We start from the raw sequence: 12,834 nt of genomic DNA on the forward strand, positions 1-12,834 counted from the left end.
TGAACCAGTTGAGAAAGTGGAGTCGTTACGTATCAAAAAACTGTTGACATCCTTAGCCGATATTTTCCCGCTCATTTTAGAGATTAAACTAGTCCAACTGATTTAGAGTCTCTTGTTGCTGTGGTGTTCACACGTTCACAGCTACAGCTTCATGAAACGCAGTCATCATAGTTCTGTAACTTGAAAGCAGCTTTGTCATCATTTAACAAATACTCAACAAGTCAAATTCCTGCTTATGTTGTGTGTTAAACTGAACATGCAAGGTAGCTTAGTGGCTAGCTACAACTGGTAAATGATGCACTAAGTTGATTGTGATATATGTTATAACTCAAAAGTATAAAAAAAAACAAGGGTGCTGGTAGCCTAGTGGTTAGCGCTCCAACCCTGTGTACGGAGGCCATAGTCCCCCAAAAGGGCGGAGCGGGTACAAATCCGACCCGTGGCTCTCCTCCTGAACGTCATTACCTCTCTCTCTGACTCTATCCACTGTTCTAAAAGGCTCTAAAAGCCCCAAAATAAACCTAAAAAGAGGTAAAAAAAAAAGAAGAAGCTTGAGTTCAAATATTTGACATATTGGATATTATCTTAAAATTGTTACTACAAATTTTCTGAACTCTGAGCCTGCAGGAAAATAAAAATAAAATCGAAAATAGGAACTAGAGAAAGTTTGCGATGATCAGCAAATCCACCTGGGTTGCTTTATTTTTCTTTTTTCTTTTACATCACCATTTTAATCATCATCAATATTGTTTATTTTTCCAGATGATATTTTCAATTTGTATAACTATCACTTTAATCATGGAAATCTGATAAATCATTGCACAATTTGTTCTCAAAATGTACACATACAGTAGCATATTTGAATGACCATTTTCAATGTCTCATATTTTTACTTTTGAAAACGAGTTCAAAAGAAGTCAAGAATGAACAGAACATGTACATACGCTTATCCAATACATACCTAAAGAAAAATAAATAGATATCGTAAAAAAATCAAAAATACAACTGAAAAAAATACACACATTTTACAAATTGATCCCCAGGCTCCCGACCCCCTGTAGGTTTATCATACAGATATATATTTTTTTAAAGACACCTTATATCATCTTCACCACCAAAAAAATGTTTTTTAGGTCATTGTTGTTTGTTTGACATGCAACGTAAGCACAGAGGCTAAAGGTTTTGTTTCCTGGGCTTCCTCGGGCTCGCCCTCTTTTCCTGCCTCGCTCTAACCCCCCCCCCCCCCCCCCTCCAGAGAGCTCTTGGTTTCTGTTATGGCTTGTGTGTGCAGTATAATGACCGGCATCTGTCCATCCTCTTTAGTTGTTTTTTTTTTTTTCTTTCCTCCCTCCCTGTGAGTCACTGTTTTGTCTCCCTGTCACCTCCCCCATCATCAGGATTACCCCCGAGACCCTGAGCTGATGATTACAAGTCATAAACCCAACGACAGCATCCTGCAGGGCGAGGGAACAGTCGGACCGACATGTCCAGCATTCCTTGAGATATACTTCTCTCCCGGTACCACTTTCTGATGGAATTCACTTTAAAACCAGTTTTCAATTTGGAATTTTATGGAATTTTCCAATTTAATTTTGTGCTGCAAGATTGTGAAAAAATCTAATTAGCCGTTCCTTCTCTCTTCATCCCAGTGATTGCTTGTGTGTTTAGCTAGCTCTGCAGCTCATTAGGAAGAAAAAATGAATTGAAGTCCAATAAGTTACAATCCATTTAATACAGTTGCTGGTTTGCCAAACAGCTGACGGCTCAACAACTATTACTTGAAAGTGAAATATCCTGTAGATCAACTAGCTAAGCTAAAGAGCATTGTCGATGCAGGGAAGACAACAGACATAAAGGTTGTCCAAACTGATTTTAAAAATAACTGATTGAAGACACTCCTTCAAGTTTTTTTAAATGGTCTTCCAACAAAATAGCAGACATCACCCAACTTTTCCCCCCCACACACTTTAATCTCCTAAATCCAAAAGTTAGGACCAACAAACTCCGTTTCAAGTGCGTCTTTTCAGAAAGTGGTACGGGCACTAACTGTATGGAGTTCCTGCCTTTCGACATCATAAAATGTACTAAACACAATGCCCCTGTGGCCTCGCTCCACCCTGTCCCCTCCACCTCGCTGCCTTTGATCTCTATAATGGCGTCCCTTCAAAAGAGATTACTCTGCCTATCGGCTTTCAAGGTGCCAATAGACAAAGCACGAGGAGGGTCCCCCTCTGATGTGGCCGGAGCTAAATGTTGGTCTGAATCCGGACGTGTTTTGACCAATTGGGGGGCACTCAGACGCCCCTGACAGGCCCATAGAAGAAGAATAGAGCCACAATGGCCGACACTGGACACCAGCCGACTCGTGAGTAGAAAGGATGTCGCCTGTGTTGTTTAGGGTTAAAACCGGTTTACCTCCATGCAGCCATTACTCCCACTTTACCAGCCATTCCTCTTGTTTTTTTGTTGTTGTTTTTTTAACACCCTAACATTTACGCTGAGGTTAACTTCTCTCTCATTACAAACACCTGTTGTCAGGCAGAAGTCTTAAGGCGACACGTTGAGTAGTTTTGCGGGAGAGTAAATGGCAGCGAGTGGTTTCCTCTGAAGGTAGGAAAATGAGCCCTGATATTACTAACTGTGCTGACTGTGTGCAGACAGGAATGAAGAGAGAGGAAACTGGCGCGACTGGCTTAAACCTAACCAACACCGGCGGCGTCCTCCATTAACCCCACGAAACAGTCACACCAAAGAGAGAGAGAGAGAGAGAGAGAGAGAGAGAAAGAGAGAGAGAGAGAACAGCTGATCCTTTTCAACCTCCCTAGTCTTTCCTCGGAAAATACATTCATACATTCTTCATGTCCTTTCCCCATCTTATTTCTTATCTTCTGTTATTGCAGGATGGTCAGGCCGATAGGTTTATCTTGTAGTTTAATGGTTATATTCATTGCTTCTTTCTCCGTGGACGAGCGAGAGGGTCCTCCAGTCCCAATCCGGTCAGCGCCCTGAGGAGAGAAACAGCGTTATTCTCTCGCTTCGCTGCGTCCGCGGCCTTGATTCAACTCTAGCCCAAATCCCCCCCCCCCCCCCCCCGCCAACCAACCAAAAACCCCACCACTTAATGACCTCAGTGGGAACGATTTAAATCCCCAGGCTCAAATCCACGACATAAAAAAACAAAGAGCTGCAAAGCCACGTGTCGATGTGGGGCCCCGTGTGAGGAGAGACTCTGAGTTTCCTCCGTCACTGATGGATTAAAACATTTCCAGACAGTTTTATTAAAGTCGTTCTCACCTCAGCCCTTCAACAGGAGTACGTCCTCACTGAGGCAGATTCACCCCGGGCTCCAGAGTTGGCTGTCAGAGAGCGGGCGACACACACACACACACACACACACACACACAGAAAGCGTCATTATCGGAACTGTAACACCTGAAACAGCGCTGACCTTCCACAGGCATCCGTATTAAGACGGGGGGCGGGCGGGGGATGAAGGATAATAGTCTCCCTCCGTGCTTTGAAGCGTCTGCTCCTTGTTATTGCCGGCTTTTTTTTATTGAAAGGAAGCAGAAAATTCCACCGCAGAGTAATGGCACAGTAGCGTGAAAACAACCAACCGCTCCAAGGTAAAGGCTTTCGGTCTCGGGGCTTGCATAACTTCAAGTGTAAGTACAAATAGCAATAGCGCTTTATTTATGGAGCTTAACTAATTATGGATAGGCTCAGTTTGAAAACAAGTTCAATATGTTACGTTTTGATGGTTTTATTAAACGTGCTTCTCTTAAACTCATTCATACAGTAAATGTTTGAATCATCAGGCTCCTCAGGTGCTCGGTGACCTCGTGGTTCCACTTAGATAGTCAGACTCTGTAACCCGTGGAGCGTCTTAATGGAGACTGTAAGGTGGCATTTGGTAAAAAAACAACCTTTTTCTGTTCAGGGGATCAACACGTGGAATGCTTTACCTGCAGAGCTCAAACTGGAACCAGACCGGAGTCATTTTAAACTCAAACTGAAACAGCGCTCTAACAGGACTTGTAGTCATGTGTGTTCTTCTACTTCCTGTTTTATTTTGTCGGGTGGGTTGAAGATCAAATGGCCTTGGATTCACTCGTGTATGTTCACTAGAAGAGGAACAAACTTCCACAGGACTCCGAAGTAAAACTGATGAAACAAGTTCCTTGAATCCACAGTTTTGTTAAATCTTCTTACAGGAGGCTTCAAAGTGAAGATCTCCTAATCAGTAAACTCAGTAAGGAAACCATGTGGCTCGCTCCTTAATTCATCCTCAACTGCCTGAATCTCTTCTAACCCTCTCACGGCACCAAAGAGCTTTCTCTCTTAAAGTGACAGTAACCTACCTCACTGCTCTAATGGAAATCTACCATAATGCTAAAGCTTCCCTGTATCAACTTGTTGACACACACAGAGCTGCAAAGATTTAAAGTTGTATGAAATTAAAAAAAATTATTCAGCCACTTTGCAAACTCTTTTAAAAATACATTTTCTTGTTCATTTTTTCCAAGCAGAAATGTCAGGACATTTGGCGTGTGAAGCGTCTTCAGTGTGGGATTTTGGTTTATTACAGTAAATGAGGGGTTTGGGGGTTTGGGGGTTTTTGGACTGTTGTTTGAACCACATAAGAAACTTTTAAAAAGTCCCTTTTGGGCTCTTGGGAATATTTTTGGAATGAATCTTAAGATTGTAAAATAGTCGGATGACGAATCACAGAAACCCAAACTTTAGCCATTTACGATCAGATCTACAGGATAGCTGCACCTGATCACAGCTCGCCCCTTCTTCCACGCTACAACCGACCTTTAGGCCTGATTCCTGTGGCACCCTTCATGTGAGTAACAGCGTATTGAGTAACAGGTCATCCTTCACACATCCGTCTAATTCAGGACGCGCCTCCGGGGCCTCCGAGGAGCCGAACATGAGAGCGAAAGTGTCAGAGATCACTGGTCGTACTCACCATCGCTCTGAACCTTTCTCAGGGTAACGGAGGGCGTGGCGATGGCTGAGGCACGGAAGTTAGCAGGCAGGGTCTCGGCGGAGTCGGAGGTCACGCCCCGGAGGTCCTTCTCCCTAAACATCTTCCTCCAGGAGGGCGAGCGTGTGAACGTCTTCGTTCCATCCTGACAGACGGACAAGAGAGTGTGTGAACAAAAAAAATGGCCGCTCGCATAATCCATCTCTCAGTCAAACTTTTATTTTTAAACCTCTTCAAGCCGATTAGCATGCTGACCTCATCAGGTCGTCTCTCCGTTCCCATGGAGATGAGGGAGTTGTACTCTTGCTCCAGGAGCTGTCTGGCCTGCAGGAGAGAGGTGATGCAGAGCTTTGAGATTCATTTGGACTCTGCAGATGACACATTTTTTTTTCAGGACGGGTGTGCTGCGCTGGCATTCATTAGCTCATGTTTGAACTGCTTTAAACCAGATGAGGTATTTTAAGCCCTTTATTAAAGACAGCAAAGAGCGCACAGGAAATTAGACACACAGAGATGCAAAAAAAGCCACACTGGATTGTTCATGGTTGAAGTCTAAACTTCCAAACCGACAGGGCACCCTGGTGTGCTACTTTCATTATTTAGATTCCTATATCATACTCGGTCTTATGTGCGGCTCAGAGGATCAAAAGATATTTAAATTATGTTCTGGTTTAAGAACAGAGAAATGGTTTAAACCACATATTGTCGTGCTCATTAGGCCTCTTGCATGAGAAAGCTAGTCCGTCTTATTGTAGCAAAGGCTCCATCATAAATATAGGAAAGTGAAATGCTAATATAGATGCTTTTAGAACTAAATTGTTCTATGAGGAAAACAGTCGAATAACGTGTGATCAACCTCTAAGTTCCAGGTTCCTGTCTATGGAGTCAGGTGACTTTGAAACCAGCGATGCAACACTCGTTTCTGGTTGAAGTCAGGATGCTTTGCAAAACGTTAAACAAAGACAGACTGATGATTTACAAACACTGAATCCCCATTTCCTATTGAGAATAGCCCAAAGCAAGCATATCAAATGTTGATTGTTTTTGGATAATTAAATGACCATATGGAAGCTGATGCAGGCAACATGTTTCATCTAAAAAAAAAAAAAAAAAGTCAAACCGAGACGACCAGTATTCTGTGGAATGTTTAACCATTCTTACTTGATGTCAGATTTCAGCTTTTGAGCCTTTGTTGTGTTTTTTTTTATTTCATGGCACGCCAAATACTTTCAATGGCTAACAAGCTGGCACTGCAGGCAGACCGGTTAATCAACTCTTTTACGACGGTGTCATGCTGTTTTTATACGTGAAGAACAGAGTTTGGTATTGTCTTGATGAAATAAGCACGGCTCTCCCTGCTGAAAGTCGAAGATGAAATCCACAGATCATTTGCAGTTTTAAGTTGAGAAAGTGTTGTTATGAAGACCACACTGAATGAGACCAAGACATACCCGAGACCAAGACAAGACCAAGACATTTAGGGATCGAGACAAGACCAAGATCATAAATATCACAGAAAAATAATCAACTTGTGTGCAGTGGGCGTGTCACTTACAAATACTGTAACACCAAGAAGGTTGCGGCCGTAACCATGGGGATAAGAATCAAACTACAAATGAATTGAAGTTATTTGGGTTTTTTTTTAGAAAGAGACATTTTCCTTCTAATCCTAGTAATGACTGAAATGAAAAGCCTTGCAGTGGTGTTCTTGACCGGTCTTGATTTATAACCTAGTAACCGAGACAAGACCGAGTAAAAATGCTTTCGATTCCAAGACAAGACCGAGACCTTTAAAAAAACTTGAGACCAAGACCGATTTCGAGTCCTACCACACCACCTTGAGAAACATAATTAATCAAATCCCAGCGCAGTCTTTTCCAGTCTTTCGTAACGCTGTCCCAACTTTTGTTTGAAACGTGTTGCTGGCATCAACTTTGAAATAGGCCTCTTATTTTACATTATCTTTCTCAAAATTCAACATTGAAATTGTTGTCTTTGTGCTTTTTTGTATTATGGGGTTTCAGCGTTTTGATAGTCATCAAAGTCCAAACTATTTTGGAAATGGGATTGTGTGAAAGGCACTTTAAAATGATCGTCTGAGCCCGTCAGCAGCATTAAAAGAGAAAAGTGCTTCTAGCTGAAGATGGATTACAATGCAGTCACTACATCCTGTTTCACAGCTGCAGGGTGAACTGACGCATTCCAAAACTTTTTATACGGTCTTTAAAATAGAAGACTTTAAGATTTTATTGGGGAAAAACAGACATAAAGACGCTGATTAAAATAATCTATTTGGAGGGCGTCTTACATATGAAGATATTTACTCTAATGTCCCTTTATAAAGAGGTATAGACTAGACGCATCCTCCTCAGTGACCACCTGTCCTGTACCTGTATGCTCTGATTGGGGATCTGCAGCAGCAGCGCCAGGTCAGTGAAGTCGAAGGTGTCGTCCAGAGCTAACAGAGCCCCGTGGACGCCGCTCTCACGCAGGTTGTCGGCGTACTCCTTCAGGCCGAGAGTCTGCACCCAGCACATCACGCGCTCGTTGGACCAGACCATCACATCTGGGAGAAAGAAGGAAGAGGGTGAGGAGGAAGGAGGAAGGAGGAGGAGGAGGTGGTGGGGGGAAGAGGAGGCATCCATCTGCAAACAGCAAGCTGTCTGTGCTCTGTTTTTATAAGCCAGATCAGGTTTCTTAATATTCTGCTCGCTTCCTGAAGCTCAAGCAGGATGAAAGATGCGGTGCTGCGCTGGCTTATTAATCTTCTTCCAAAGGGCCGTTATTGCCAATGACGTATCAACGAGTGATCAAGAGAAATGGTGAAAAGGTCTCCTCTTAGCTAATGGGTTCTCTAATATGGACTGCTATGGTCAAGCCATTCATCAGACAAACAAAAAAACCCACACACTTCCGAACTCCGGGAATTCTTCTGGGAGGAAATCAGCCAAGATGAATTGACTGTAAATGCACAACATGTGTATTCTTAAGCAGAGCAGTGGGAGAGCAGCAGATTTGGGTTTGTTTAATGACCGAGAGTGTTGACATTTATGTAATCATTATCCAGCCAAATTGCTCTAGAAAGCTGTGGTTTATAATCTCTTGGGGGGGGAGGGGAACATTAACTAAGAGGTGGTCCAAACATATCCCAGCCGGCACTGCGTTAGACAGAGGAATCAAAGAAAATGTGTGTTTTGTTTACCGTTATCAAGTCGTTGTGGTTTTTCTCTCAACCTAAGCAGGAGTTTTCTTTAGTCTAAATGCCAAATCTGAGGTAAGGAATCTAATGATTTTAATGATTTACTGAGTTTGTGAAGCTTTTTTCCTTTCCACACATAAGTTGAAACTTTTAAAGGACATGTAGCCACAGCTTCCACTTTTGATGTAGAATGAAATAACAATAATCACTTTATGTTGTGAAGCATGAAGGGATTTGGATGACGCTTGTGAAGATGTTTTTTTCTACAATTTCACAATTCATTTAGAAGACGCTTTTATTCAAAGCGACGTACAGTTCATCAGAGAGTAAGAACAACACAAGCAACGATCTAGAGAGGAGGAAACACTTCAGTATATGCAAACAAACAGGGATAAGTCCGATCAGACGACATCACGAGGTGATGAAAGGCAATACCCAGAGGCAAAGCACAACATCGACAGCTGTTCTAATCCGCATCATAACCATCCTAAAATCGTCATTATTAAACAAAACCATTGTCATCATCATCATTATCGTCATCATTAATATCATTAAAGTTGCAGGTATTCTTGAAAGAGTTGGGTCTTTAGCTTTTTCTTAAAGGTGCAAAGGGACTCTGCGGATCGAATGGAGTTTGGAAGATCCCCCGAATTAATCAGGTTGAAGTCAATCATTTGAAGGTCAGTTTACTACTTTATGCAGATGATATACTCGTATTCGTTGGAAATTTATTTAAACGTTTATACACCTTGGTCCATTTTTATTTTTACACTATGGGGTCTAAATGAGAGCTCCAAAAAAGATACATTCTGTAATGTTGTCAGACAATCAGATTAAAACTCTGAGGGCCTGATTCACAAAAGGATTGCGTGGCTTTTGCGCCTGCTAAACTGTGCAAATGAGTCAAAACGACACAGTCTAATTCATCTTTCAAAATATCCCATGTACTGTATGTTACTACTGAAGAGTCCCAGTCGTGGAGACTAGCTGTAAACAAGGATAAAACAAAAGTAACCTGAAGAGCAGTGACTCTAAATCTTGAAACAGGTCTTTCATGGACTGTCCAGCATAAATATAAGGCTTTTATTTCGATAAGAAAATGTCTTTAAAGATGTCGATGGGATCATTCCTGAACAAAACATCACTCACGTGTCAAGATCTGGGATGACGCACTAGATACTAGAAGTCATGCATGCTTTTCTTTTTTAGAATACAACTCACATCATTTTGAGGTAATCCACCATTTCCGGGAGATCAGGCCCTAACACCAGAATATTACTAGTGGAGATTTTGGATGGGAACCCCCCCCTCAAAACGTCATAAATAAATGTGTGATGACTCCATTTGAGATTGGATTTTCTGAACAGCTGCCCTCAAGGAAGACATCCCTGGATTAGTAAGGTGTTATAAATATTTTTTTTCTATCATTGATTGTATTTTTATTTCGCATCACAGATTACAATGTAATATCCAGGATGTTAGGCATGGGATTTTTCTGATGAAGGACCTCACATGTTGGTTAGATTTTGTCCCAGGGTCCCCCTTCTGATTGCATTTTCCCATTTTCAGAGTGACCAATGGCCAAAATGTCCATGCATTCAGTCACTGTGCTACTTATTATTATGAAATGAATTGTCTTGGATCCCTTGGAAACCCCCCTGATCCTCCTCAACCTGACATTCAGAACCCCTGATTTAAGGGATTCACTATCTAGCAAGATGTCTTTGATGGTTTGGGAGTTTTCCTGGATGGATAAAATACCCAAACCATGTGCAAAAGTAGGTAAAATACTGGGTTGATAAAAGACCAGTAATGGTTATAATCAGGTTTTTTTTAAAGGTTTGGTAGGTATGCTTTGAACAAGACAATAGCACAGCATGAAAGGAGGAATTAGTTGGGTGGATGGGGTCAGATGGATGGGGGCACGAGTAATGGGATAATGACTTAGGCTCACCTTTGTTCTGATGGACGCTCTCCTCTCGCCTCCTCTCCAGCTCCTTTCGATCGTAGTTGAGACGCTTCAGGCACATGATGCCGTAATGCAAGCTGACCCTGGGAGAGGTCAAAGAGGCAGAGGGAGGTTGAAGCAGGTTAACTGAGGGGCGTGTTCCCACTCTCACCTCCACTCAGAAAGCATTAACACAACCTGACTCCTTTTGACCCCTTAAGAGAACTTAAAAGAGAGCCTTAAGACACACACCTGAGCGGCCAGTGTCACATCAGCAGCAGCACTCCCTAAATATCTTTTAACACCCTTCCCATTAGTGGCAGAAACAGAGCCTCAACAGAGGAGAATGAAAGTGAGTTCTTTGTTCAATCAAAGCAAGAGTTTTTCTTAATTTTAAATGGCAAACTGATGAAAGGAAAGGTTTTGGCGTTTAACTGAGTTTGATGGTTTGTATGTTTTAGTTTTATGTGGGTTTCTAAATAAAAAAATGGTAAAAGAAAATGATTTAGATTTTCTTATGTTGAAACACTTATGATATCTTGTTAAGAGTTAAAACGGGGGGCGCCGGTAGCCTAGTGATTAGTGCGCAAGGCCCATGTACGGGGGCCTCCAAGCGGGCAGCCCGGGTTCGGATCTGACCTCCACCACTCTCTCGCTCCCCGATTTCTTACTCTGTCCACTGTCCTATCTCTATAAATAAAGGCATAAAAACTAGGAAATTCAGCTACCGCTCTCACTTCTGATAGTAGATTGCATAATAATAACCACTAAACCACGGGATGATCCTGACTATAAGGATGTAACTCTTCATATTGATCTTGTTTAACTCAGGTTGAAGTAATTGATTTGCCTTTATGCAGATGATACACTCTTATTCATGGGACATGAGTAAGCTCTGCAGAAGATGCTTTAAGCGTATTTCCAGTGTTTATAAACCCTTTGTGTGATGTTTCAGCCTTAATGATTAACAGGTACAACAAAGAAAAAGGACCATACCCCTTCAAAGAATTTCAACATCCTGAAGTGATTGTTATCGTTGCGTTGTCAGACAGTGACTTCAGTGAGTCATTTAGCAGGAACAACAAGATGTTGAAACTGTGGGGTGTTGGAAGTGGAAACTAGATGCAAATCTTGTTTGAACAGAAGTTCCAAAAAGTGCAGTTACTTTAAATCTCGGTTCAACCGATATTTCTTATACTGACCAATTTAAACGAGGCTTGTGCTGCAATGAGCACATGGCTATGAAGGAGAGTATTAGTACTTAGAGGGAGATCCAGCAGAGCATGTGAGTTATGGTTGATGCAATCTTGGAACCCATCGACAAACTTCTTCTATCATCGTCTGAGATAGACCATGTGTGGCTGTGGGAGAGGATGTGAATTTCTCAGTTACTATGGTGAAGCCGGCGGTTTGTTTAAACGACTTCCAGGCAAGTGTTCGTTTTCCATGTGGCGTTTAAGTCTGAAACAAATGTGCAGTCCTTTCTTTGTCCGAAAAGAAATGATGCTAACAATGGAAACTTGCATGTCATTAGCGCAGGCAACATTTCGCCTGTTTTCTGTTGTCCACACGGACTGTTTCCCTTGCACGCACCAAAGTTTGCTGATACGTAATTGGACTACAAATGTACTTCAAACAGAAACCAGAACAATTCCCAGGCTGAAAATCCAGACTCCTCTGTGCAGATTCCACCTTTCTATGTAGAATCTGTAAATAGAGATTATAGTTGCAGAAGTGTCGAGCTCTACCTGTGGAAGCTGTCCACCATCTTTAGCTGTCCTCTCAGCTCCTTCTTCGTCAGGTGGTCCAGCATGCGAGCATCCACCAGGGACTCCATGAAATAGCTGCGATACTGCGGCAGGCCGAGGCTGGGCAGCCAGTCGTTTCCCACCCACTCATGATTCATATCGCCGTAGGCCAGTATCTGGAGGGGGACAACCGCAAATGATCAACATTGGTTCACGCTCGGCTTAATATATGATGGCACACATGAGTCACTGCGGGCTAGCCTCACTGGAGATCAAAATCGCTGACATTCATGATGTGTTAATTCTGACTTTTTGAGAAGGTGCAGTTGATCCTTACCTGATCCCAGCTGAACTCCTTCAGCTCCTGCAGCGCAAACACGAGAGAGAGGAGGCAGACAGAGAGAAACGGAGACAGGTAGAGAGAGAGATGTGGAGGTGGAGGTGGAGAAAGTGGAGCACGGGGTTGAGAGCAGGGTGGACGGATGGAGAGATGATGGAGGAGAAGCAGAGGAGGAGGGAGCAGCAGCAGCAGCAGGAAAAGAGGACAATAGGGAGGAATAGTGTGTTAGTGAACGGGTATTTAGTTGGAAGCAGTTCACACAGAAACAGCTACCAGAGGGGAAGAAGAAGATGCACAACACTATGGCCTGGGCCCACAAAGAAAGAAAAACAGAGACATAAAGAGAAAGAAATAAAAAAGGAACAAAGAGAGGAAGGGGGGGGGGGAGACCTGTCAACATGATTAAGACTAGACAAGACTGTTAAAATAATTCAAAACTGAGTAAAATAATTATGAAGAACTTAAAAAAGGGTTTTTGCGACACAGACTGGACAGAAGGCGACACTGACCGGAGGCTTGGTGGCTGCGTTTAGGGACTCCATCTCTGCGTGGGTCATCCACACGTTACTGGTTGACTGGAGAAATTAAAGAGAAGGAAACCATTCA

The 12,834-nt window shown here is 42.6% G+C and overlaps 1 protein-coding gene across 1 annotated transcript in view; it reads right to left on the minus strand.

The window, feature by feature from the left end:
- Positions 1–666: 666 nt before the first annotated feature.
- Positions 667–12,834, minus strand: part of ppfia3 (PTPRF interacting protein alpha 3) — a 33,439-nt gene continuing 21,271 nt past the window's right edge. The window contains exons 23-31 of the mRNA XM_061026247.1: positions 12,738–12,803; positions 12,226–12,252; positions 11,889–12,064; positions 10,147–10,244; positions 7,384–7,559; positions 5,249–5,317; positions 4,976–5,138; positions 3,295–3,356; positions 667–3,005 (exon numbers count right to left, since the gene is read on the minus strand). Of these exons, the coding sequence (XP_060882230.1) occupies positions 3,304–3,356; positions 4,976–5,138; positions 5,249–5,317; positions 7,384–7,559; positions 10,147–10,244; positions 11,889–12,064; positions 12,226–12,252; positions 12,738–12,803 (828 nt within the window). The 3' untranslated portion in view covers positions 667–3,005; positions 3,295–3,303. The remainder of the gene's footprint in view (positions 3,006–3,294; positions 3,357–4,975; positions 5,139–5,248; positions 5,318–7,383; positions 7,560–10,146; positions 10,245–11,888; positions 12,065–12,225; positions 12,253–12,737; positions 12,804–12,834) is intronic.

Source organism: Labrus mixtus, chromosome 20 (assembly GCF_963584025.1).
Source record: "Labrus mixtus chromosome 20, fLabMix1.1, whole genome shotgun sequence".
Taxonomy (NCBI): Eukaryota; Metazoa; Chordata; class Actinopteri; order Labriformes; family Labridae; genus Labrus; species Labrus mixtus.